The following is a 25,235-nucleotide window of genomic DNA, read 5'->3' as shown; positions in this document are numbered from 1 at the left end:
GAAGAAAATAAACTAAGCAGCTACATAACTACAGCAAAATAACACGAACTAAACACCCGCAAAACGCACACGCAACACAGCAGAGAAAAACAACCGCTAACCACATCACGCAACACTTCAGAGAAGAATCGCATTCTCACCATCCATGACACACGTGATCCCAAGGGGCCCACCGAGCGCTGAACTCAACCAGGGTGCCCGCGGAGACTGCGTGCTCCCTCTCCAAGGACACCTGCGCGCGCACATAAACACGGAAGAGGGGCAGGCAGGCAGATCGGCCGGAGCCCTTGGCCGCATGCCGTCGCGTCCTATGGATGGCCAGGCCCAGCAGAAGACCCACCAGGAGATTCTCTGTATGACTTGCCCCCCTTCACCATCACCCACACCCCCCCCCCCCACCACCGCACCAGGTGACCGTAGATCAGCAGCGTCGGGCTGAAGTGCAGCCAGAATTTGAGCAGCAGCCCCTTCAGATACGCAGAGGGGCTGCAACCTCTCGCACTCCGCGTACACGTGGTACACTGTCTCCTCCTGGCCGCAGAAGTGACAGGCGGCAGGGGTGTCGGTGAACCGGCTCAGGAAACGGTTACGTGGCACCGCCCGGTGCAGCACCCTCCACCCCAGGTCCCTGATAAAGAGGGAGGACTCCCACATAGAGTGACCTCCACTGGGGACCCCCCTCGCCACCCGACAGCAAGATGGACCACCACGGCGTGTCCGGCCGGCAGACCAGGGCGAGGTGTAGATTTACCTCCCTGACATGGAGCTGCCTCAGTGTTGTGATTAATCTGCAGCAATAGGATGCAGCTCGTTGACTGTGGCTGCAAACCTCCAGTGCACACTCCTGTAGAACGATGCCCCAGGACAACGATGGGGAACCACAAGATTCAACCAATTTTTTCTTATTTCAAAAATAAACATTATTCATAAACTATATACAAGAAATACAAAAAAAAAGCACATGGCTTTCTTTACGTTCCTAGTGTCATTCAGTTGATACATTCACAGTGTTATCAGTTGTGTATACTGTTAGCACACTCTGCGTACAGAGCACCATTGCCTCTCAGTGGCCTCATGGGATGGTATGAACTTCAAGTGTTTGAGAGGCTTCTATGCATTCTACAGAATCCTCACTAGTTTTTGGGGATATCTCCCACCTCAATGTCTCGTGTGTAGACCTTAGATTGCAATCCTTCCCCACAGCATTGGCTGCACTGAGCTTCAGGTCCTCCTGCGGCCAGGACTGTGCCAGTCAGCAGCATTCCCTTACGGACATCTCACTGCGCTGGGAGACCAACAGGTTTCGGGCAGACCAAAGGGAGTCTTTCACCGAGTTGATGACCTTCCAACAGCACTTGACGTCTGTCTCAGAGTGCATCCCTGGGAACAGCCATAGATCAGAGAGTCCTCCGCAACGCAGATGCTTGGGATGAACCGCGGCAAGGAACCTTGCATCCTTTTCCAGACCTTTGCAAATGCACGGTCCACAAAGCCAATAGTTCCATCATCTGAAATATCATGGCGTGATGTGGCTGAAATCTGTGAGAAACTCCTGCAGTAAGGCAGTTGTACCATCTTTGCGAGGAGATGTCATTACAAAATTTAGAGCTCACAGAAACACAGTATGGCTGCAGCGCAGAAGAAGGCAGTTCGGCCCATCGTGTCTGCCAGCTCAAAGCTGGCTCATTGAACCGGGAAGTCAGGAAACACTTCACCTGATTTTTCAGCCCCTCCCCAATCCATGATTCCATCAGTAGGACGAGGGTATCAGGTGTCACTGGCATGTTCCCCTCCAAGTTGCAGACCATCGTGTCTGTTCCTTCATTGGCACAGATTCATAGGGTCATACACCACTGAAATGGGCACTTCAGCCCCACTCTTCCATGCTGACCATCTAAGCTAGTCCCATTTGCCGGCATTTGGCCCATATCTCTCTAAACCTTTCCTATCCATTCATGGGATAGTACAAACTTCAAGTGTTTGAGAGGTGTCTACACATTCTACACAATCCTCACTGGACATTATTACCCCCTCAATGTCTAGTGTGTAGACCTTAGACTGCAGTCCATCCCAATAAAGCATTGGCTGCCCTGAGCTTCAGTGCATCCCTCAGCACGTACTCCTGCAGCCTGGAAAATGCCAGTGGCAGCATTTCCTTACGGATATTGTAGGGATCAATGTCCAGGGAAGCCATCAGGGAGTACTTTCTCCACAGGTACCATGATGGATCATGAAGGTGTATCCCCACACCTTCCATAGGCATCAGACTAGGACAACGTGAGCCAGTCTCACCAGCGATGGCACCATCCTAGAGATAAACAAAAATGAAAAACAAATGGAATGTTTTGGAATTCTTTCCCCAAATCCAATGTGCTTTGTGGAATCCTTATCTTTGAGGATGTGACCAAGCACATTGATGAAGGTAGAGCAGTGGATGTGGTGTACATGGATTTCAGTAAGGCATTTGATAAGGTTCCTCATGGAAGGCTCATTCAGAAAGTCAGGAGGCGTGGGATCCAGGGAAACTTGGCTGTGTGGATTCAGAATTGGCTCACCCATAGAAGACAGAGGGTGGTGGTAGATGGAACGTATTCTGACTGGAAGTCGGTGACCAGCGGTGTTCCGCAGGGATCTGTTCTGGGACCCCTGCTGTTTGTGATTTTTATAAATGACTTGGATGAGGCTGTGGAAGGGTGGGTTAGTAAGTTTGCAGATGACACAAAAGTTGGCGGTGTTGTGGATAGTGTAGAAGGTTGCTGTAGGTTACAACAGGACATTGATATGATGCAGAGCTGGGCTGAGAAGTGGCAGATGGAGTTCAACCCGGAAAAGTGTGAAGTGTTACACTTTGGAAGATCGAATTGGAAGGCAGAATACAAGGTTAATGACAGGACTCTTAGCAGTGTGGAGGAACAGAGGGATCTTGGGGTCCGTGTCCTTAGATCCCTCAAGGTTGCCACGCAGGTCGATAGGGTTGTTAAGAAGGCATATGGTGTGTTGGCCTTCATTAGTCGGGGTATTGAGTTCAAGAGCTGCTGGGTAATGTTGCAGCTCTATAAAACTCTGGTTAGACCACACTTGGAGTATTGTGTTCAGTTCTGGTCGCCTCATTATAGGAAGGATGTGGAAGCTTTAGAGAGGGTGCAGAGGAGATTTACCAGGAGGCTGCCTGGATTGGAGAGCATATCTTATGAGGAAAGGTTGAGCGAGCTGGGGCTTTTCTCTTTGGAGAGAAGGATGATGAGAGGTGACTTGATAGAGGTGTACAAGGTGATAGAAGGCATAGATCAAATGGACAGGCAGAGACTTTTTCCCAGGACGACAATGGCTAACGCGAGGGGGCATAATTTTAAGGTGATTGGAGGAAGGTATTGGGGGATGACAGGGGTAAGTTTTTTACACAGGGAGTGGTGGGTGCATGGAATGCAGTGCTGGCAGAGGTGGTGGGGGCAGATACATTAGGGACATTTAAGAGACTCTTAGATAGCCACATGAATGATAGAGACATGGAGGGTTATGTGGGAGGGAAGGGTTAGATAGATCTCAGAGCAGGATAAGATGTCGGCATGACATTGTGGGCCGAAGGGCCTGTACTGTACTGTAATATCTTTTATATATAGAGTCTGGGACATTCGGAGCTTTCAAGGCTGAGATGAAGAAATGCCCTAATGAAGGAATAGAGAGCTGGAGTGGGTGATTGGGTTAAGTTGCTGGGCTGCGCTGGTCTTATGGAATCCAAGCTCAGATTCAAGCTGAAGATGTTACGTTTGTCCTGCCCTGCAGATCCATGTGCATCATCAGACCGAACTGAGAGGCATCACCACACTTATCTGCCAGAACTGTCCTTAGATCCAGCATCATCCCAGAAGGGTTGGGATAACTTTAGACTCATTCTCTCAATAACAAACCACCGTCTCCTTCACTCCCCACATCTACGCCCACCGCTCCTCAGTGGGAGGAAGTTACAGTCTGTTCATCTCTGCAACCGGGACTGTTGTGTGGCTGCATCGGCCCCTGGTACTGCCCTGCTGCCCTTGTACTTACTGCAGCCTGAATCCCTATCAGTGTGTTTACGCACTCACTGCTTCCTTCACATACCTTGGCACTGAGACTCACTTCCTACTCCACTGGCCTTCTCCCCTCTACCCACCTCTCCAGAGTTTTCCTTCTTCCCCATTATACCTCCCAGTTTCACTATTCATCCCCTCAAGTATACCTTCAAATTGGCCAGCCTCACCTCCTCCTTGCGGTCTGCTCTCTCCCGCCCTGCTCCAACGTTGGCCAACCCAACCTGCGCTGCCTCCTGCAGGTGCCAAACGCTTCACAGTATCCGACAACTTGCGCTCCCCCACGTGCTCCGGCCTTCACAGTGACACCGGAATTATTCCGGTTATGATGCTGTGCTTCCGGTGCCACTGACAGTCCACTGGTAGAAGCCACTGGTGGAATTTTCTTTGGCCTCGCTGCTACCATCAGGCAGGAGATAAGATATTTTTATCAGTCACATGTACATCGAAACACACAGTGAAATGCACCTTTTGCATAGAGTGTTCTGGGGGCAGCCCGCAAGTGTCGCCACAATTCCGGCGCCAACACAGCACGCCCACAATTTCCTAAGCCGTACGTCTTTGGAACGTGGGAGGAAACCGGAGCACCTGGCGGAAACTCACGCAGACACGGGGAGAACGTACAAACTCCTTACAGACAGCAGCCAGAATTGAACCTGGGTTGCCGGTGCTGTAATAGCGTTACGCTAACCGCTACACTCCCGTGCCTGCCACAGGAGGTACAGAAGCCTGAAGTCCCACACCACAGGTTCAGGAACAGCTATTTTCCTACAACCATTGGGTCCCTGAACTGATCTACACAACCCTAACCCTACCTCAGCAACGGAACTCTACCGACCTCTTGCACTGCCATGGACTTGTCTTCGATTGTGCCTTTGGTTTTTTTTGTGCTAAGGTTTTGTTTTGGCACAGTCTATTATTTTTCACTGGATGGTATAATTGATGTATAATTTATGTTCTGTGTGTTGTCTGTACCTACGTGCCTGTGCTGCTGCAGCAAGCAAGTTTTTCACTGTACCTGTACCTCACCGTATTTGTGCACATTACAATAAACTCGACTCGATACGATGTGAGCCTGTCCCTCACAGTGTCTCTGTGCCCCGCTCTCTCCCACGACCACTGGCCTTCCTGTGGTTCCACACCACTTGTTCCAGAGCAGCTCGGCCACCATCTGGAGTGAGTGAGCTCTCCCTGTGTTGCCTGGTCTTCCCTGGATACACCCAGGGTTCCATCCTAAGCCTCTCCTTTTCCCCATTTATGTTGCCCACCTGTGACCTCACTGGTGGCCTGAGAGTGGGGGGAGGGGGTGGGAATGATGCTGCCAACCCCCAACTCTAGCTGACCCCCAACTTCCTGCTGCCAGACTGCCCACTGGTGTTGAGGGCAGGGGTCTGGGTGACGATGGGGTTCACCGGAAGGTCCTCTGTAATCACAGCCTTCCGATTGCTTCCAGTGGAGTGAACCAGTGGGTCAATCGCTCTGCTGAACAAAGTGTCACAAACTGGCAGCAGCTTTGAGTCCTGACGGTTGATCCACTGGTGCTACCCTGCAGTAACAGTAACCAGGTAACTCATTGGTATGGGTCTGACCATAAGATCACAAGACATAGGAGCAGAATTAGGCCATTCGGCCTATTGAGTCTGCTCTGCCATTCGACCATGGCTGACTTCTTTTTCCCTCTCAACCCCATTCTCCTGCCTTCTCCCCGTAACCTTTGACACCCTCACTAATCCAGAATCTATCAACCTCCGCTTTAAATATTCCCAATGACTTGGCCTCCACAGCCGTCTGTGGCAATGAATTCCACAGATTCCCCGCCCCCTGGCTAAAGAAATTCCTCCTCATCTCTGTTCTGAAGGGACATCCTTCTATTCTGAGGCTGTGCCCTCTGGTCCTAGACTCTCCCACTACTGGAAACATCCTCTCCACATCCACTCTATCCAGGCCTTTCAATATTTTTTAGGTTTCAATCTCTCTCATCCTTCTAAACTCCAGCGAGTACAGGCCCAGATCCATTAAATGCTCCTCACGGGTTAACCCTTTCATTCCCAGGATCATTCTTGTTTACCTCCTTTGGACCCTCTGCAATGCCAACACATCCTTCCTTAGATATGGGGCCAAAAACTGCACAGAAAACTCCATCCAGGATTGGAAAACAGACTTCTTGTGCTAGGCTTTGCATTGACTCAGAGATGACAGGGCCCAATGGTGTGTTGCTTCTACTTGCTTCCTACAACACAAAGGGTGGGTGATATTCGGCCCACCAGGGTCATACTGGCTCCCAACAGACCAATCCCATCAGCTCCATTCCCCTCTCCCAGTGCCCCTACAGCTCTCTCACTTTTCACCGATCGCTCGTTCATTCTTTGCCACTTACCTTCAACAAAGGCTGATCCTCATCGACCGATCAAGTTAGCAGAGTATCGTTGGACGTGGGAGCCCCCAGGGTCACAGGGTCAGGGGGAGATCACAGTCGGGATCAGAGCCAGGCCCCTGGCACGGTGAGGCAGCAGCACTAACTGCTGCGATACCACACCTCAAGGTTAGGCAGGGTCTCCCCATTTATATGTTTGTGTGATTCAGTTCCTTAAATCTGGGGATAGAAGTTGCAGATGCAGGAAGTTTTGTGTCACTGGGCAGTCCGCGGGGATCCTGAGCTCTGGAACTTCCAGCTGAACTGAGCCCAGAGTCTCCGCGCAAAACGCTGATTGTGTGTCCTGGTTTCTCACCAGCTGTGCTCCCTGTCCTGCTATGTGTTCCCAGCTGTTCCTGCAGCTGACAGCTCTTCTGTCTCCTGCTTTTCCTGCCAATGACATTTCACAATTGGAATCCCCCAAATAACCAGGGATTCAACGTACTTCGATAAAACGTGTTCACATCCAGAATCTGTGGCAAATGTTCAGATCTGTGAAAACATGTCCAACCTCCTGGCAGGATGTAGTTTGTTGGAGACACAAACAAGAGACTGCAGCTGCTGTAATCTGGAGCAAAGCAAGGGGCTCGATGTGAAACGTCCGCCATCCTTTCCCCCCCCCCCCCGACCCCCCCACAACAGATGCTGTTCGATGCGCTGGGTTCCTCCAGCAGGTTGTTTGTCGTTGTAGTTTGATGGGGTGCAACTGTCATCTCTTGTGCTGCAGGCATCAGAGGCGCAGCAGGCATCCTTACAGCAGGAGGTGAGAGGCAACTCCTCAGCCCTGGAGCAGTACAGGCAGATGAACAACTCCTTGACCGCCATGACATTAGACTTGCAGGTACAACTGACCGCTCACTTTTATTGCTGTAGGATGTGTCTCGTTGGATGGGCCAGTGCGGAGTACCTGTCACTGGGGGACATATCTGCTCCCAATACACTGAGGAGACTCACCAAATAGAGGAGTGAAGCTGGGTGGTTCCTCATGTGGCTTCCTGAGGTATTAGAGTCATGGAGTCATACAGCATAGAAACAGGCCCTTCGGCCCAACTGGTCCACGTTGACCAAGATGCCCATCCCAGTTCATCCCATTAGCCTGCTAAACCTTTCCAATCCACGTACCCGTCTAACTGTCTTTTAAAAGTTGTTATTGTACCTGCCTCAACCACTACCTCTGGCAGCTCGTTCCACATATGGATCACCCTCTGTATATAAAAAAAATTGCCCCTTAATTTCCTATTAAATCCTTTCCCTGTCACCCTAACTCTTATGCCCTCTAGTTCTTGACTCCCAACTCTGGGAAAAGACTGTGCGCATTCACTCTTTCTATGCTCCTCATGATTTTACATACTTCTATAAGATCACCCCTCAGTCTCCTACACTCCAGGGAAAAAAGTCCAAGCCTGTCTAACCTCTCCCCGTAACTCAGGCCCTCAAGTCCTGGCAATATCCTGTGAATCTTTTTTGTACCCTCTCCAGCTTAATCACATCCTTTATATAGTGTGGTGACCAGAGCTGCACACAATACTCCAAGTGCAGCCTCACCAACATTTTGTATTACTGTAACATGATGTCCCAACTCTTATAGTCAATGCCTTGGCTGATGAAGGCAAGCATGCAACATGCCTTCTTCACCACTTTGTCTACAGGTATTCCCATTTGTACTAGGTACTTGTACCCTAAGGTCTTTCTGTTCAACAGCACTCCCCAGGGCCCTGCCATTCACTGTGTATGTCCTGCCCTGGTTTAACTTCCTAAAATGCGTCACTTTTCACTTGTCAGAGTTAAATTCCAGCTGCCACTCCTTTGCCCACTTTCCCAGTTGATCAATATCCTGTTGCAATCTTAGACAACCTTCTTCACTGTCCACTATGTCACCAAATTTAGTGTCACCTGCAAACTTACTAACCATGCCACCTCCGTTCTCATCCCAATCATTAACACCGATCCCTGTGACACCACTGGGCACAGGCCTCCAATCTGAAAATCAACCCCCCGCTACTGCCCTCTGCCTCCTTCCACCAAGCCAATTCTGCATCCAATTAGATGAATCATCCTGGATCCCATGTGCTCTGACCTTCCAGACCAGCTCACCATGTGGGACTTTGTCACAGGCTTTGCAAAAGTCCATGCGGACAACATGCTATTGTCAATCCTGTTGGTCACTTCTTCAAAAAACACGTCAAGTTTGTGAGCTGTGATTTCCCACACACAAAACCATGCTGACTGCCCCTAACCAGTCCTTGCCTTTCCAAATGCACGTAAATCTCATCTCTCAGAATCCCTTCCAATAACTTCCCCACCACTGATGTTAGGCTCACCTGCCTGTAGTTCCCTGGCTTATCCCTGCTGCCCTTCTTAAATAAAAAGGCAACACTAGCTAACTTCCAGTCTTCTTGTATGTCACCTGTGGCTAAAATAGATGCAAATAATTTTGCCAGGCCCCCAGTCATCTTTTCCCTTGTTTCTGATAACATCCTAGGATATGCCTAGTCAAATCCCAGGAACTTATCCACCTTTATGTGCTTCAAGACCTCCAAAACCTCCTTTACATGTTCCAGGATATGACTGTTCTCTCCCCTGATCTCACTTGCTCCCATGTACCTCTCCATGGTATATACAGGTGAAGTATTCATTTAAGACCTTGCCCATTTCCCTTGGTTCCACACGTAGATGACCACACTGATGCTTATGGGGACCTACTCTCTCCCGAGCTCCCTTTCGACCTCATGGCCCCCTTTAACTTTCCTAATCTTCTCCTTAAGTGTACTCCTGCATCACATATACTCCTCAAAGGACTCGCTTGATCCCAGCTGCCTGTGACTGACATATGCCCCTGTCGGATCCAGTTGTCTTCAAATCTGCAGGTTCTTTCAGGAGTCCAAGAATGAGTTGGAAACAGCTTGGTGCTTCACAAAGTTTTATTGGAAAAGTTTAAAACAAAGAAACAGTCACACAGCACATGGCACCAGCTTTACTACTCAGAGATGAGCTGAGACGAAAAGAACTAAAAGTGAGCTAGGGCCGGGGAGGGGGGGGGGGGGGGGGGGGGAGAGAGCAAGAGCACAAGATAAGCAAGAGAGAGATAGAGGTAAGAGAGAGATAGAGACAAAAGAGGGAGATAAGCAAGAGCGAGATTAACAAAAAACGCCTTTTATACCTGAGATAAGAGGTACTCCTTAGATAATAATAGTCTAATCAGAAAACCTATTAGATACCTGTGGTAAAACCAACCAATGAGAAAACACATATTCACCTGATGGACAAACCAATAAGCTAAGAAGTGGCCATTCCTTGTGCAGCCGCTTGAGGTGTATTAAACACTATACGTGTTAAAGAAAACTACTTAAAACAGTCGAATCCAACACCCCCTTCTTTTTCCTGACCAGAACCTTGCCAGCCCTGCCCTCCACTCTAACAGGAACACTCTGGCCCTGAACTCTCCTTATCTCACCTTTAGAAGCCTCCTACTTGCCAGACATCCCTTGACCTGCAAACAGCCTCGCCCAATCAACTTTTGAGAGTTCCTATCTGATGCCATTGAAATTAGCCTTTCCTCGATTTAGGACTTTAACCCAAGGACCAGTCCCACTCTTTCCACGACTATCTTTGAAATGATCGATTTATGATCACTGGTCCCGGAGTGCTCCCCCACTGATACTTCAGCCACTCGCCCAGCCTCATTTCCTAAGAGGAGGTTGAGTGTGGCCCCCTCTCTCCAGTAGGGACACCTACATATTGCTTCAGAAGATTTTCCTTGACACCCCTAGCAAATTCTGCCCCATCTAATACCATAGCACTAAGGCAGTCCCAGTCAATATTAAGGAAGTTAAAATCACCTGCTACTACAGCCCTTCCTACATTTTTCCTGCACCTATCTGTGATTTTCCTGCATATTCAGTGCTCTACTTCCCACTGACTATTGACGGCCTATAGTGTAATCTCATCAAAGTGATTACCTGTTTCTTATTGCTAAGTTCCATTCATACAGCCTCACTGGACATTTCCCCTGGGATATCCTCTCTAACTACCGCCATGATGTTCTCCTGAATCAATAGTGCAACTCCCCCTCCTCTCTCACCTCCACCTCTGTCAAGCTGGAAGCATCAAAACCCTGGAACATTGATCTGCCAGTCCTGCCTGTCCCTCAACCATGTTTCCATAATACCTAGAAGATCACAATCACACGCCGATCCAGGCTCTGGGTTCACCCGCCTTACCTCTCAGGCTTCTTGCACTGAAGTAAATGCAGTTTAGCCTATCAGAACTTCCCCGCTCCCTGTCCTGCCCCTGCCTGTCCTGTCTACTGGACTTGCTTGCTTTAACTTCTATATTTGCTTCATCTTTCTTGTCTGTTAGACTAGTACTTTGCATCCCACACCCCTGCCAGACTAGTTTAAACCCTCCCAAGTAGCATTAGCAAACCTCCCTGCAAGAACATTGATCCCCCTCTAGTACAGATGCAAGCCATCTCTCTTGTACAGGTCACCTCTGCCCCTGAGGAGATCCCAATGGTCATAGTAGCTGGAGCCTCTGTGTGTGTGTGAGAGTGTGTGTGTCAGTGTGTGTGTGTTGACTTACCATTTCCTGCCATTAGGTTTTATGTAGAGTGTTTAATAACTTGTCAAAGTTAGTAGATGAACAAAACAAATTGTATGTGCTTGAAGCAATTGTTATGGAATGGTTGGTTAGTATTTTTTTCCAGTGAATACAACAGGAGAGGATTGGTAACCGGGTGCCTTGTTTCTATCAGCGATCCCTCTTGGATGCAACGGTAGACACCAACAGAAAGCAGGAGAAAATGAGAGATCTTCAAAGGTCATATCACCAGTCACTGGAGCAAATGAAGGAGAAGGATCAGCAGATACAGAACGCACAAATGGAGAACCAGATCCTGAAGCTTAAGGTGAGCAACACGCTGAGAGCAGTCCGCATGTGTGAAAGCATAAAACAAGAGAGTGGTCTCTGTGGGTACAGCTGGTGGGGATCAACACACAACATTTTACTAAATATCAGCCCAAAGTATTAGATAGTCAATGTAACACATAAAATGAGCCTTAATATTGTGGAAATCTGCCAATCTTTTCTTGATATGTCTCCTGGTGGACTGGGTCACTTGTTCATATATTTATCTTTTACTATGATGGATTCTTTTTGACCCATAAGTAAGTCAGCTGAAGCTAAAAAGTTCAACGTTTGACTTGGACCTTAGAACACAACATCTGTGAAACGTCTTTTAAGCACTGTGTCGTCTCCTGACGCGGCAACTGATCATCATTAATGGTGTGATTTGCCTGTTTGGATTTGGTCCCATCAGTGCCAATGGTTGGTTGCATGTATCTGTATAAAGGAGCTTGGCATTTAGCACACATGCATCAATTTGCCAAACATAGAACCTGCCACTCCTCAGGAGAAGGTTAAAGGCTATCCTCAACACTGGTGCCCCACAAGGCTGCGTCCTCAGCCCCCTACTCTACTCCCTATACACTCACGATTGCTCTAACTCCATCTACAGGTTTGCAGATGACACCACCGTAGTGGGACAAATCTCAAATAACGATGAGTCAGAGTATAGGAAGGAGATAGAGAGCCTAGTGACATGGTATCATGATAACAACCTCTCCCTCAATGTTAGCAAAATAAAAGAGCTTGTCATTGGCTCCAGGAAGGGGGCAGTGCACATGCCACTGTTCATATCAATGGTGATGAAGTCGAGAGGGTTGAGAGCTTCAAGTTCCTTGGAGTAAACATCACCAGTAGCCTGTCCTGGTCCAACCACGTTGATGCCACGGCCAAGAAAGTGCACTAGTGCCTCTATTTCCTCAGGAGGCTAAAGAAATTCAGCACGTCCCCGTTGACCCTCACCAATTTTTATCGATGCACGATAGAAAGCGTCCTATCCAGATGCATCACAGGTTGATATAGCGACTGCTCTGCCCATGACCACAAGAAACTGCGGAGAGTTGTAGGCACAGCCCAGCACATCACAGAAACCAGCCTTCCCTCCATGGACTCTGTCTATACTTGTTGGTGCCTCAGAAAGGCAGCTAACATAATCAAAGACCCCACCCACCCCGAACATTCTCTCTTCTCCCCCCTCCCATTGGGCAAGAGATACAAAAGCCTGGAAGCATGTACCACCAGGCTCAAGGACAGCTTCTATCCTGCTGTTATAAGACTATTGAGTGGTCCCCTAGTACAATAAGATTGACTCTTGACCTCACAATCTACCTTGTTATAACCTTGCACCTTATTGTCTGCCTAAACTGCACTTCCTCTGTAACTGTAACACTTTATTCTGCATTCTGTTATTATTTTCCCTTGTACTGCCTCAAATCACTGATGTGATGAATGATCTGTGTGGAGGGCATACAAAACAACGTTTTTTGCTGTACCTCAGTACATGTGACAATAATAAACCAATTACCAATTTATCCTTGAGACCTTCCTGCACCAATAAGCCTTAATTTATCTCAGGACATTCCTATTTGGGTCACTTTTCCCACTGCTTTTGCTTAAGCAGCAACCTCAAAGGGTCAAGCCAGGCTAAACACAATCTTAGCAATTAAGCATCGCGAAATGCTTCACAAAAATGCATAACAAAATGCATCACAAAAAGCATTCCAGCCTGCCTAAAACATGGTTCAGGCAGGCTGTAAGTAATGGCCTAGATCACATCACCATTACACGATCTAAAGCATGTGTGCATACTTTGGGCCAGAATTGGTGGCTATCAGTAAATATAGTCAATACATGGATAAGCTGCTGGCAACATTGGGACTTCCACACACTGGTAGTTTAAAGTAAGATCCTGTAGATGCTGTCAGTAGTTCCACCCTTCTCTACTGGCTGTGTAGTCTTGGAGAAAAACACAATGATGCTGGAGGAACTCAGCAGGCCAGGCAGCATCCGTGGAGAAAAGCAGGTAGTCAACATTGACCACCTGCTTTTCTCCGCAGATGCTACCTGGCCTGCTGAGTTCTTCCAGCATCATTGTGTTTTTCATCTAGATTCCAGCATCTGCAGTCTTTTATTTCTCTTGTATTGTCCTGGAGTCTTCCCCATCTTAGGCAATGGAACATCCATTCAAGAGATGAAAATTTCAGGTAAAATATCTTGAAAATGTCGCAATGTGTTGCATGAAGTCCAAGTGAGATTTTAATGACATTTTAACCCATACTTGTAAATTAATAAGCTTTCTGGTCCTAAAAATTAATTTTATGCATATGAAGTGCAATATCCTCAAATAAATATTACAAAACTCTAGTTAGACCACACTTAGAGTACTGTGTTCAGTTTTGGTCGCCGCATTATAGGAAGGATGTGGAGGCATTGGAGAGGGTGCAGAGGAGATTTACCAGGATGCTGCCTGGATTAGAGCGTATGGAATATGAGGAGATGCTTAAGGTGCTAGGGCTTTATTCACTGGAAAGGAGGAGGATGAGAGGAGACATGATAGAGGTATATAAAATATTGAGAGGAATAGATAGAGTAGACAGTCAGCGCCTCTTTCCCAGGGCACCAATACTCAAGACGAGAGGGTATGGCTTTAAGGTTATGGGTGGGAGGTTCAGGGGAGATGTCAGGGGGAGGTTTTTCACCCAGAGAGTGGTTGGTGCATGGAATACACTGCCTGGGGTGGTGGTGGAGGCAGATACATTGGACAGGTTCAAGAGTTTGTTGGATAGGCACATGGAGGAATGTGAGATAGAGGGATATGCGGGAGGAAAGGGTTAGATAGTGTGAGGGTGGTTTGATGGATGGCACAACATGGTGGGCCGAAGGCCCTGTTTTGTGCTGTATGGTTCTATGGCTCTATGGCTCTATGGATGTGTTTGTTTATGTTATTTCAGTTTTATATTGACCCTAACATGTATGAAGCAATCTTTAAGTGTACAAAAAATGAGCCAACAATTTTGTCCTTGCCTTTCTGGTTTGCTATCTGTGAGAATATTTGAGGTGATTGGATGTTCAGCCACATTGATGGCACCACTATTGTTGGAAGCCGCATTTCTCTTTGTAAGATGTCTGACAGCAATCAAGGCCTGGAAAGGAGTAGTCTATGTCAGGGAGATGGCTAGATCTTTGCAAGCAGCTTTCTTTGAAGTTATGGCCTGGCCCATCATTTCATCACTGATTCCAAGTCTTTACCTACTGTACTGCAAGAATTGATGCAAGTGTAGCTCAATAAAGAACTGCAAGTTAACGTTATTGGAACTGAAATAAGACATCAGCAATGTTCAGCTGTTTGCAACTAAAAAATTGTTTAGAGCAGAGTGTGATCTGGCAATTTGTCAATTAATGTTCATGGATGTAAATTGAGGCATTTGAAGAGGGTCCCTTTCCCTGTAAGGGCTAAAGCTTTCTTCCAAAGCTAGAGCCTGCGGTAAAAAGTCATGGAAACATGAAGGAATCCAGCTTATAATAATAAGCGTTCAAACCAACCTATAAGAGATAACATCCCAGCCTAAGTTCCCAATTAGGATAGCATAAATCCTTGACAGAGGTAGGGCATATTGAGAGAGTGGTTTAGTAAAGCAAATTAGATTTTAGGATTAGAGGACTAGCGTACAAAATCAGGGAGGTTGCACTGAATTTGTACAACACTCTGGTTAAGCCACACCTGGAGTATTGAATCCAAACCCGGTCGCCAAATCGGAGGAAGAACGAGAAGGTCTAGGAGGAGGTGGATGGTTCAAGGGATTTCAGCTGCTCAAGGGATTAGACTGGAGAAACTGGGGTTGTTCTTCTTGGAGCAAAGGAGGTTTAGAGGAAATTAGACAGAGATGTATGAGAGGGGTTTAGACGGGATGTAAAGAGAAAGTGGTTCCCATTAGCAGGTAGATCAAAGACCGGGGATAGGGATTGAACGTTTTGGGGCAAAGGGAGAAGGAGGGAACAACTTTTTTACTCAGATTCTAATCTGGAATTCACTGCATTTAAGGATGGTGGAAAGAGAATCCACAAGACCACAAGATATAGGAGCAGAATTAGGCCATTCGGCCCATCGTGTCTGCTCAATCATTCAATCATGGCTGATTTTTTTTTCATCCCCATTCTCCTGCCTTCTCCCCGTAATCCTTAAACAATCAAGAACCTATCAATCTCTGTCTTAAATACACCCACTGACTTGGCCTCCACCTCCCTCTGTGGCAACGAATTCCACAGATTCACCACCATCTGGCTGAAGAAATTCCCCCTCATCTCATTTCTGAAGGGATGTCCCTTTATTCTGAGCCCTGGGATCCTAGACTCTCCCAGTAATGGAAACATCCTCTTCACATCCACTCTATCCAGGCCTTTCAGAATTCGGTAGAATCAGTCTGTACCTTATAAAGGGAATCGGATGGGAAGGAGAAGGACTAGTTTGCAGGTGAATTGGGAATGAGACTGATGGAATTGTTTTGCTGGGAGCTGGCATAGACTCAATGGGCCAAATGGTCAACTCCTTCTATGCCATAACTTTCTCTGCAGCTATAGAACATAGAACGGTACAGCACAGTATGGGCCCTTCAGCCCACAATGTTGGGGATATAAACCATATCCCCATTCAATCTAACCCCCTCTCTACTTCACCTCCCATAACCCTCTATTTTTCTTTCATTCATGTACCTATCAAAGAGTCTCTTAAGTGACCCTAAAAAGCCCTGTGGTCTCAGAATATCAGGACGGTCTCAGAATCTCAGGATGGTCCTGATGCAGAGTTCCAACCTGAAACGCCAACAATTCCTTTCCTCCCACAGATGCTGATCGACCCGCTGAGCTCCCCCCACAGACTGTTTGTTGTTTCTAATAATAGGTATCCTGAACGCTCAGCACCTCAGTGGCTGTTAATACAGCGCACTGACCTTTACACAATGTGCAGTTAACTGATACAGAATGTGCTATCAACTTTTTTAGTTTTATGAATTTGAGGGTGAGACTCCCACTTTTACATGGGTCCAAAGTTTATCAAGATTCCAGTCAGCCAAATGGACGAGCCTGGCTACATTGTCTGTTGCAGGTCAGATCACTCCCTAGGCATCAAAGACCTACTGCTTTTTACATCCGAAGCCTCTTTACAGGGACAAGGCACCAGTATCATTGCAGCCCAGCGTAGCCAGCTTGGTTACAGTGTACCTGACTACATTCAGGCACAGAACAAAGAGGTGCTGATAAATTGCATCCATTTTTTTCTAGTAATACTTCACACAGCACAGTGTGTAGTTGATGGAGCTGCAGCCTCACGCTCCAGTGAATGGGTTCAATCCTGACCTCTGGCACTGTCTGTGTGGAGTCTGCACGTCCTCCCTGGAACCACGTGGGTTTCTCTTGGGTGCTGCCACGTCCCAAAGATTTGCAGGTTGTAAGGTCAATTGGACACTGCAAATTACCCCTGGCTGTGTGGGTGAGGGGTAGAATCTGGGAGGAGTTGATGGGAGTGTGGGGAGAATGACATGGGTTCGGGTAGCAGTTGTTAAAGATGGGTGTTGGTGGTTAGCACAGAATTGGTGGGCCCAAGGGCCTGTTTCCATGCTGTATCTATGGAGCCATACAGCATTGAAACAGGCCCTACGGTCCAACTCATCCATGCCGACCAAGATGTCTGCCTGAGCTAGTCCCACTTGCCTGTGTTTAGCCCATATCCCTCCAAACCTTTCCACGAACCTGTCCAAATGTTTTTTAAACATTACAATTGTACCCACCTCTACCACTTCCTCTGGCAGCTCGTTCCATGTTTCCACCACCCTCTGTGTGAAAAAGTTGCCCCTCAGGTTCCTTTTAAATTTTTCCTCCCTCACCTTCAACCTGTGCCCTCTAGTTTTAGACTCCTCTACCTGGGGAAAAAGGCTGTGACCGTCCACCTTATTTCTGCCCCTCATGATTTCATAAACTTCTATAAGGTCACACCTCAGCCTCCTGTGCTCCATGGAAAAGAATCCCTGGCCTATCCAGCCTATCCTCATAACTCAAACCCTCAAGTCCCGGTAACACCCTCATGAAACTTTTCTGCACCGTCTAAGGGAACACTCAGACGGTGTTCCCTCCTGGTAAGCTGCTGCTTAATATTCGATTTGTGTAGTCAGAGTGGTCATTTTCCGCACTCTTTCCAGCTTATCTATGGCTTAACAATGTTGAAAAAATAAAATGCTCTGTGCGGTGGTTTTGTGACTTTTATCCAGTATTACCATTAAATAATCCTTCTATTTTGCCAGCTTTGGGATCAGCTGAGATTTGGGAAGAATTAACATAATTGTATGGGAAAATGCCCTGACGATTTCAGAGAGATACGAACAAGTTTCTCTGGGCAGAATTACATCGCACCATTTGCATGATAAACCCTGACTCTCGTAGATTAGGACATTTTAAAAAAACTCTTACAGAAAGAATGATGATTTTTTTAAAGTAAACATACCCATTGTTCACAGCTGTTTTCTGTTTGAATTTTACATTAATGCTGTTCCTGACAGTTGTCATTTGAACCATTAACGTTAAAGCAGCCGTTTTCAAAGCACACAGAAGCTTGAGATCGTTGTACTTTCCTTATTGCACCAAAACTTTAAAATAATTTAAGTAGCTGGAGCTTTATCTTCTAGGTATAGTCAGGTATGACTGGTGGCTTTAAGTAAATGACTTAACTGCCAAGTTAATGAGACATGCAAGATGTTTATGAGTAGGCCCAGTTAGGCCTCAGCGAGAATATTGAGTGCAGTTCTGGTCACTACACCATAGGAAGGACATGAGGGTGCAGAAGAGATTCACCAGGATGTTTCCTGGTTTGGAGGACGTTAGTTGTGGGGAGAGATTGGAGGGGCTGGGTTTCTCTTCCTTGAAGTGAAGGACGCTGAGGGGGAACTGATAAAGGAATACAAAATGATGAGAGGCAGAGAAAGGCAGAGGCATCTAAGACCAGAGGGTATAGGTTTACTGTGAGGAGCGAGAGATTTAGAGCAGAGGTTTTCAACCTGTAGTCCGCAGACCCCTGGGGGTCCGCGGCGGGTCGCCAGGGGTTCCACGAGCAAACCAAGAAAAAAAATGGAAAAGCGACCTGTTACAAAGATGTAGCTTACTTTCTTGCTCCAGTTTTCCACTATTCAGAAAATCGGCCATATCTATTCCATCTGTTATAGGCTACAATCTTAGAGACTTAGACGGTGTTCCCTTCTGGTAAACTGCCGCTTAATATTCGATTTGTGTAGTCGGAGTGGTCAGTAGTGTTCACTACTCACTACTATTCTGTTGTGCACTGTCGTGTTAGCGAGACTGAGTGACGTTGGTGTGCCCTCATAATACTGCTTACTTACCATGCATTTACGCCACAGTGACATCACTGTTAAATGAAAAGTGCGCAAGTGTGTAAATTTTAGATTAGTTTTGATAATTTTGTTTATCAGTAATAGTAATTAAACTGTCCAGCGTGTATTGCTGAGTATGGAGAAATTTCTGAAGAGAAAAGCTGACCAGAAACCTGAAGATTCTGATGACGAAGGGGATAAGGGTGACCGAAAGAGAAAACAACGCAAGTACGATCTAGAATACATTTCATATGGCTTCATCACAGTGGGGATAAATGCGGACCAATCTCTCTGTGTTGTGTGTTTGCAAACACTGTCCAACGATGCAATGAAACCAGCGAAATTGAAGTGCCATTTAGCAACAGTGCATCCAGATATTTCCAGTAAGCCGAAGGAATATTTTGAGCGGCAAAAGGAGCTGTACCTCAAGCAGAAAGGCAAAATGACAGCCTGCGCCATTGTAAATGAGAAGGCTTTTCGCACATCATATTTGTCAGCATTACGAATAGCACGTTCCAGAAAGGCTCACACAATTGGAGAAGAGCTTATACTGTCTGCAGCAGTAGATATGTGCAAAGTTGTACTGGGAAAAGAATCCAGTCAAAAACTGAAAGCCATTCCACTGTCTGATAACACAGTAGCAAAGGAATTGGTGATATGGCAGAAGGTATACAGAGCCAGCTGATAGCACGTCTTCAGCAAGTCAGATTTGCGATTCAGCTTGATAAAAGTACTGATGTTGCCAGTGCTGCGCAGTTGTTGGTTTATGTTCGATATTGCTGGGAAGGAGAGGCTTTGGAAGACTTTCTGTTTTGCAAGGCACTCCCAGGGCGTACAACTGGTGAAGAACTTTTCCGTGTGCTTGACACTTTTTTTGTACAATCGGCATTGGCGTGGACACAGTGTATTGGAGTATGCACGGATGGTGCTGCCACAATGACGAGACGGAAGTCAGGTCTAGTCGCATGAGTGAAAGAAGTAGCTCCACATGTGGCAGCAACCCACTGCATGATTCACCATGAGGTTCTGGCTGCAAAGGACATGGATGAAAATCTTGCTGATATGTTTTCCACATGCATTAAAATCATTAACTTCATCAAAACCAGGCCGCTCAATCATCGTTTGTTTGAAAACATATGCCGTGAAATGGAAGCCGAGCATAAGCATTTGTTGCTACATACAGAAGTCAGATGGCTGTCACGAGGCTGCGTTGTGCAGCGTGTCTATGAATTGCGAGACGAACTGCTCATTTTTCTAAATGAGCATAACAGATCATTGGCACAGTTCTTGACAGATGAGCTTATCTTGCAGATATTTTCAACATTTTGAACAGCTTAAATCTATCATTGCAAGAACCTGGCTCAAATGTTCTGAAAACGCATGACAAAATCAATGCCTTCCAGAAAAAAACTCCGTATCTGGAAGGGAAGATGCGAGCAAGGCATCTATGATATGTTTCCATTGCTGGCTGACTTTCTGACAGTGAACGAGACTAAGACAGAGGCCATTGCGAACACCGTTTTGAACCATATTTAACAGCTGTCACATTATTTCCATGAGTATTTCAGCGACGATGACACGAGCATGTTTGATTGGATTCGAAATCTGTTTGAATGCTGCTTACTGATTTAACTGGACGTGAACAAGAAGAATTGGCTGAACTGTCATCTGACAGGATTTTGCGCTTGCAGTTCAACCGAATGTCACTGTTGTCATTCCGGATAGCATGTTCCCAGGAGTATCCACTGCTGTCCGGCAAAGCCGTCAATGTTCTGTTACCATTTGCAACCACTTACTTGTGTGAAATAGCATTTTCTGCAGTCACTGCCATGAAAACCAAATACAGATCAAGACTGAATATTGAGGATGACATACGCGTATGTTTGTCGCACATACCACCACGTTTGGACAAACTCTGCAGTGCAAAACAGGCACAACCTTCACATTGAACTGAACACTGAAAGACACCGCTGGTAATTATTGGTGATTGAAATTGTCACTATTTCAATAGGGCCTATGTGCAGTGATATAAGTGTTGTACGCATGAATTATGGATTGTTTGATTTTGTGGGTTTTGGGGGTCCGCCATCTAACAAGGACATGTTCTGGGGGTCCACGGCATGAAAAAGCTTGAAAAGCACTGGTTTAGAGGATCTGAGGAAGAGGTTTTTCATCAAGAGGGTGGTTGTAATTTGGAACATGGGGCCTGAGGAGCTGGCGGAGGCAGGCTCTCTCACAATTATTAAGAAGCATCTGGATGAGCATTTGAATTGTCTTATGGAGCAAGTGCTGGTAGATGGGATTAGTACAGATAGGAACCAACTGGTGGGCATACAGTAGATGTGGTGGGCCAAAGCCCTGCTCCTGTACTGTGTGACTCTATGACTCTGATGACTGGGCAAGTGCTGGGGTCGTAAAAGCTTGTACATCCATGTGTCTCACCCCCTGATTCTTGTTGATATGAAATATCCTCCAACACTTATGGGACGAACAATGACTCTGGAGCTTTAGTGAGTTGAGACTCTGGGTCACACCTGAATTAGTCAGCCTATACCCTTATTTTTAATCGACATGGTCATTCCCAGCCGTGATGCACTTCTCTGGCCTGAAGTTGTCATGAACCACATAGCTGAGCTGCCATGTTTGGTGTGCCGAAGGTTCCCACGGTGCGGTTAGGTTCTAGGACCTTGGGCCAGTGAGGTTGAAGGTAGAACGATTCATTTCCAAGAGAGGGATGTTGTTGACTTGGAGGGGAGCTTGCTGGTGGTGGCTCTCCTATGTTCCTGCTGCCTTTGTCTTTCTAGGTCATGGCTATCGAAGTGTTGGCGTGTTGCTGCAGTGTTACCCAGCTACTGTCAGTCAGGACATTGACTTCCCTTCTCACACTACACTGATGCTCCTAACATAGAATATCTTCTTACCTGCATTTCTCAGTTACTTATTTTGAAGCAGCTGAACCTTTTGAGCACAGGGTCCACACTTAAATAAACCTCTGTACGAGGTAACCCAACAAGTCTTTCAACCACATGTATCTTCTGATGTTTCTAAAAACAATTGATGGGTTTCCTAGAATTATTTAGTAGTTTGACTCTAAATTGGGAAGGCAGCCACCATTACTTATTCTTGAGAGAGATTCACTGTGAATTACCTAAATGGTTGCACTGAATACACAATGTTCTATTCAAGGCAGGCACAGAATTTCAATTATTCAACTAGCAATATAAACTGGTTCAGCTTCATTGGATAGTCTTGGAAGTTTATCTTACAGAATGGCCCTATTGTATCTTCTTTCTTTAAGTTTCTTTAATTTTTTCTGCTACCTTGCACACCTTCACCTCGTGCTGCTTTCTAAAATAGTACAGGATTTCTATATTTTAGTTTAAAATCTAGAAGCAATTCTTTATTTATTAAACACTTTATTACTTGTCAATGTATTACAGATAGAATCGTCTCAGGAAGCCAATGCCAGTGCAATGCGGGACATGACCAGGAAACTTTATAACCAATACGAAGATAAACTGAAAGAAGCTGAGGAGAAGCACCAGGCTGAGAAGAAAGCTCTTCAGGTGTGCCCGGGTATTACCAGTGCGCTCCCATTCCCACTGCGTGTGAGCCAGTTCCCCACTCACCTCCTGACAGGAGGTCGCACTCCATCTTTCTTGTTCTCACCTTTTTTAAAATATCTCCAAAATAAGTTTATTCATAATAAAAAATATATACAAAGGAAGGAACAGCGCAAAACTTTTACATTCATGGTTAATGCATTCAGTAGCGTTAATATTTTTTAAAACCATAGTTCCATTACCACTTATGTGGCCCCCTGAGGTGATCTGTGTTCAGTTCTGGTCGCCTCATTATAGGAAGGATGTGGAGGCGTTGGAGAGGGTGCAGAGGAGATTTACCAGGATGCTGCCTGGATTGGAGAGTATTGAATATGAGGAGAGGCTTAAGGTGCTAGGGCTTTATTCACTGGAAAGGAAGATGAGAGGAGACATGATAGAGGTATATAAAATACTGAGAGGAATAGATAGAGTAGACAGCCAGCGCCTCCTTCCCAGGGCACCAATGCTCAAGACGAGAGGGCATGGCTTTAAGGTTATGGGTGGGAGGTTCAGGGGAGATGTCAGGGGAAGGTTTTTCACCCAGAGAGTGGTTGGTGCATGGAATGCACTGCCTGGGGTGGTGGTGGAGGCAGATACATTGAACAGGTTCAAGAGCTTGTTGGATAGGCATATGGAGGAATGTGGGATGGGGGGATATGTGGGAGGAAGGGGTTAGGTAGTGTGAGGGTGGTTTGATAGACGGCACAACATGGTGGGCCGAAGGGCCTGTTTTGTGCTGTATGGTTCTATGGTTCTATCCCCCTTTCATTGTTCGAGGGGCTTCCGCACCCGACTCAGCCCCTCCATGTGCGGTAGCAGAAGGAGCCCAGACTGTGGTTTTTCCCCACAGAGCCTCAGCACTGGCTGCCCTGAGCTTCAGTGCGTCCCTCAGCACGGACTCCTGCAGCCGGGACTGTGCCATTCGGCAGTATTCCCTTACGGACATCTCGCAGTGCTGGGAGACTAACAAGTTTTTGGCAGACCAAAGGGCATCCTTTACCGAGTTGATGACCTTCCAGCAGCACTTGATGTCTGTCTCGGTGTGCCCCCCTGGGAACAGCCCGTAGATCAGAGAGTCTTCTGTCACGCAGCTGCTGGGGATGAACCGGGACACGGACCCTCGCATCATTCTCCACACCGTCTGAGCAAATCCACAGTCTGCAAAGAGGTGGGTGACCATCTCCTTCCCACCACAGCTGTCCTGAGGGCAGTGTACATTGGGGGTGATATGTTGTCTGTACAGGAAGGATCTGACTGTGAGTGCCCCTCTCACCACCAGCCAAGCGAGATCTTGGTGCTTGTTGGTGAGTTCTGGTGATGAGATGTTCTGCCAGATGATTCACTCTGCATTTTGAAATACTATAACACTAATCATGTGAAAGTGTCCCAGGGAAGTTCATCAACGACCCAGCTTTTTTGCACCCCCATCTCGATCGGACTGCCATCCATTACTGGAATGTGAATACTGAAAGAGAAGCGATTTGGGAACTGGCTAAAATGCGAGGTCATTTTAACCCACACTTGGTTAAACTTGATCTGCAGGAGAAAGGAACCAGGGGCTGTTTGGGATTTGGAAACTGTGCCCTGAATGGGTAAAAGTTGCAAGGAGAGTAAGAATGGAAAAATGGCAAAATGGAACTGTTTCTGAACTTGCAATTCTCGGTGACGAATTAGAGATGATTCAGTAGCAGGAACAAATGTTTTGGCACAACTTCCTGCTTGAGGGAGCCCATACTTACCTCTGAATTTGGAAATAATTTGAGGATAAAATTACTAATGATCCTTAAATCATCCTCTTATTATGATGGTGAGCTTACTGTTTGTAAATGGACACATTGTGCTACAGCAAAGTAAAATGATTCTGTTTATCAATCCAGTGTAAAACGCCACAGTTTGTTAAGGCACATTCAGCCAGTTAAATACAAAACTCTAAGCCAGGGAATTGGGGGCAGAAGTTGGGGCAGATACATTGAGCACAAATGCCATCACTGATAGAATTGCTGTTACATCTGCAGAGCAGGGTAAGATGCTCAGGGGCTGAGCACCGTTTCTTTCGTCTCCAGTTCTATGGTTCTGTACTGGGATATGGAAATGATGGGAATACAAAGTCAGGGTATTCTTTTTTTATTGAAGGCACGAATAAACCAGGCTCTCCAAGAGCTGAAGGAAGCTAACCAGAAGGTTTTGGCAGCAGAGCAGAAAATCGCAGAAAGGGACCAGAGGATTCAGGAGTTGGACCAACTCATTGCTCGAATGATGGAGGTATTACAAACTTACATTACATTTCTTTAGACTGCTCTGCTCCAGTCACTGTGAGGAATGGACTGCTGCCCAGTTGATTGTCCTTTGCTGGTACTGGCTTCAGGCATGGCTTGAGCAGACACAAGGTACTGCCTTGATGATCTGCTTTAAACCCCAGGGCAGAAAACTACATCCTTCATCCATTTCCGACAATAACTCCAGGTCCTTGGGTGGGAGAACATCCGTTTAGTTTGGCTGATGTTAAATGTCAACTCTTTTCACTGGTACAAAAGTACATGTTGACATTTTGGGCGACCTTAAGCACATTTTCATGGGACAGAGTGAGTGTGAGTAAGTGTGTCAATCTGTGCGTAAAGAAAGAGATACAGACACCTGTCTTGCAATGAACAAAAAGGAACAGACTGCTTGCTTCTTTCAAATTCTTGCCTGTGGATTTTCCTGTCAACATTAACAAACGGAATGGAATTCACGCAAGTATTAACACATCCCAGTTTCTGTGGGAGAGACCCCCACAATGGCCTTAGAGAAGTAAGAAGTCCTCCCTGCTGCAATCACAATAGAAAATGCAGCAAGAAGGACTTTGTTACTTCAACAACAGGCGTAAGCCGTGTTGAAA

The 25,235-nt window shown here is 46.6% G+C and overlaps 1 protein-coding gene across 3 annotated transcripts in view; it reads left to right on the top strand.

The window, feature by feature from the left end:
- The window catches only part of LOC127583957 (myocardial zonula adherens protein-like), a 93,977-nt gene that overhangs the window by 58,003 nt on the left and 10,739 nt on the right, over nucleotides 1–25,235 (top strand). For all 3 annotated transcript variants that reach the window (XM_052040416.1, XM_052040417.1, XM_052040418.1), the window contains 4 exons: nucleotides 7,208–7,321; nucleotides 11,234–11,386; nucleotides 22,196–22,321; nucleotides 24,491–24,619. In XM_052040416.1, the coding sequence (XP_051896376.1) occupies nucleotides 7,208–7,321; nucleotides 11,234–11,386; nucleotides 22,196–22,321; nucleotides 24,491–24,619 (522 nt within the window). The remainder of the gene's footprint in view (nucleotides 1–7,207; nucleotides 7,322–11,233; nucleotides 11,387–22,195; nucleotides 22,322–24,490; nucleotides 24,620–25,235) is intronic.

The sequence above is a fragment of the Pristis pectinata genome, chromosome 28 (assembly GCF_009764475.1).
Source record: "Pristis pectinata isolate sPriPec2 chromosome 28, sPriPec2.1.pri, whole genome shotgun sequence".
Lineage (NCBI taxonomy): Eukaryota > Metazoa > Chordata > Chondrichthyes > Rhinopristiformes > Pristidae > Pristis > Pristis pectinata.
Note: the sequence above shows the minus strand (reverse complement) of the source record. Positions and strands in the feature narration are given on the sequence as shown.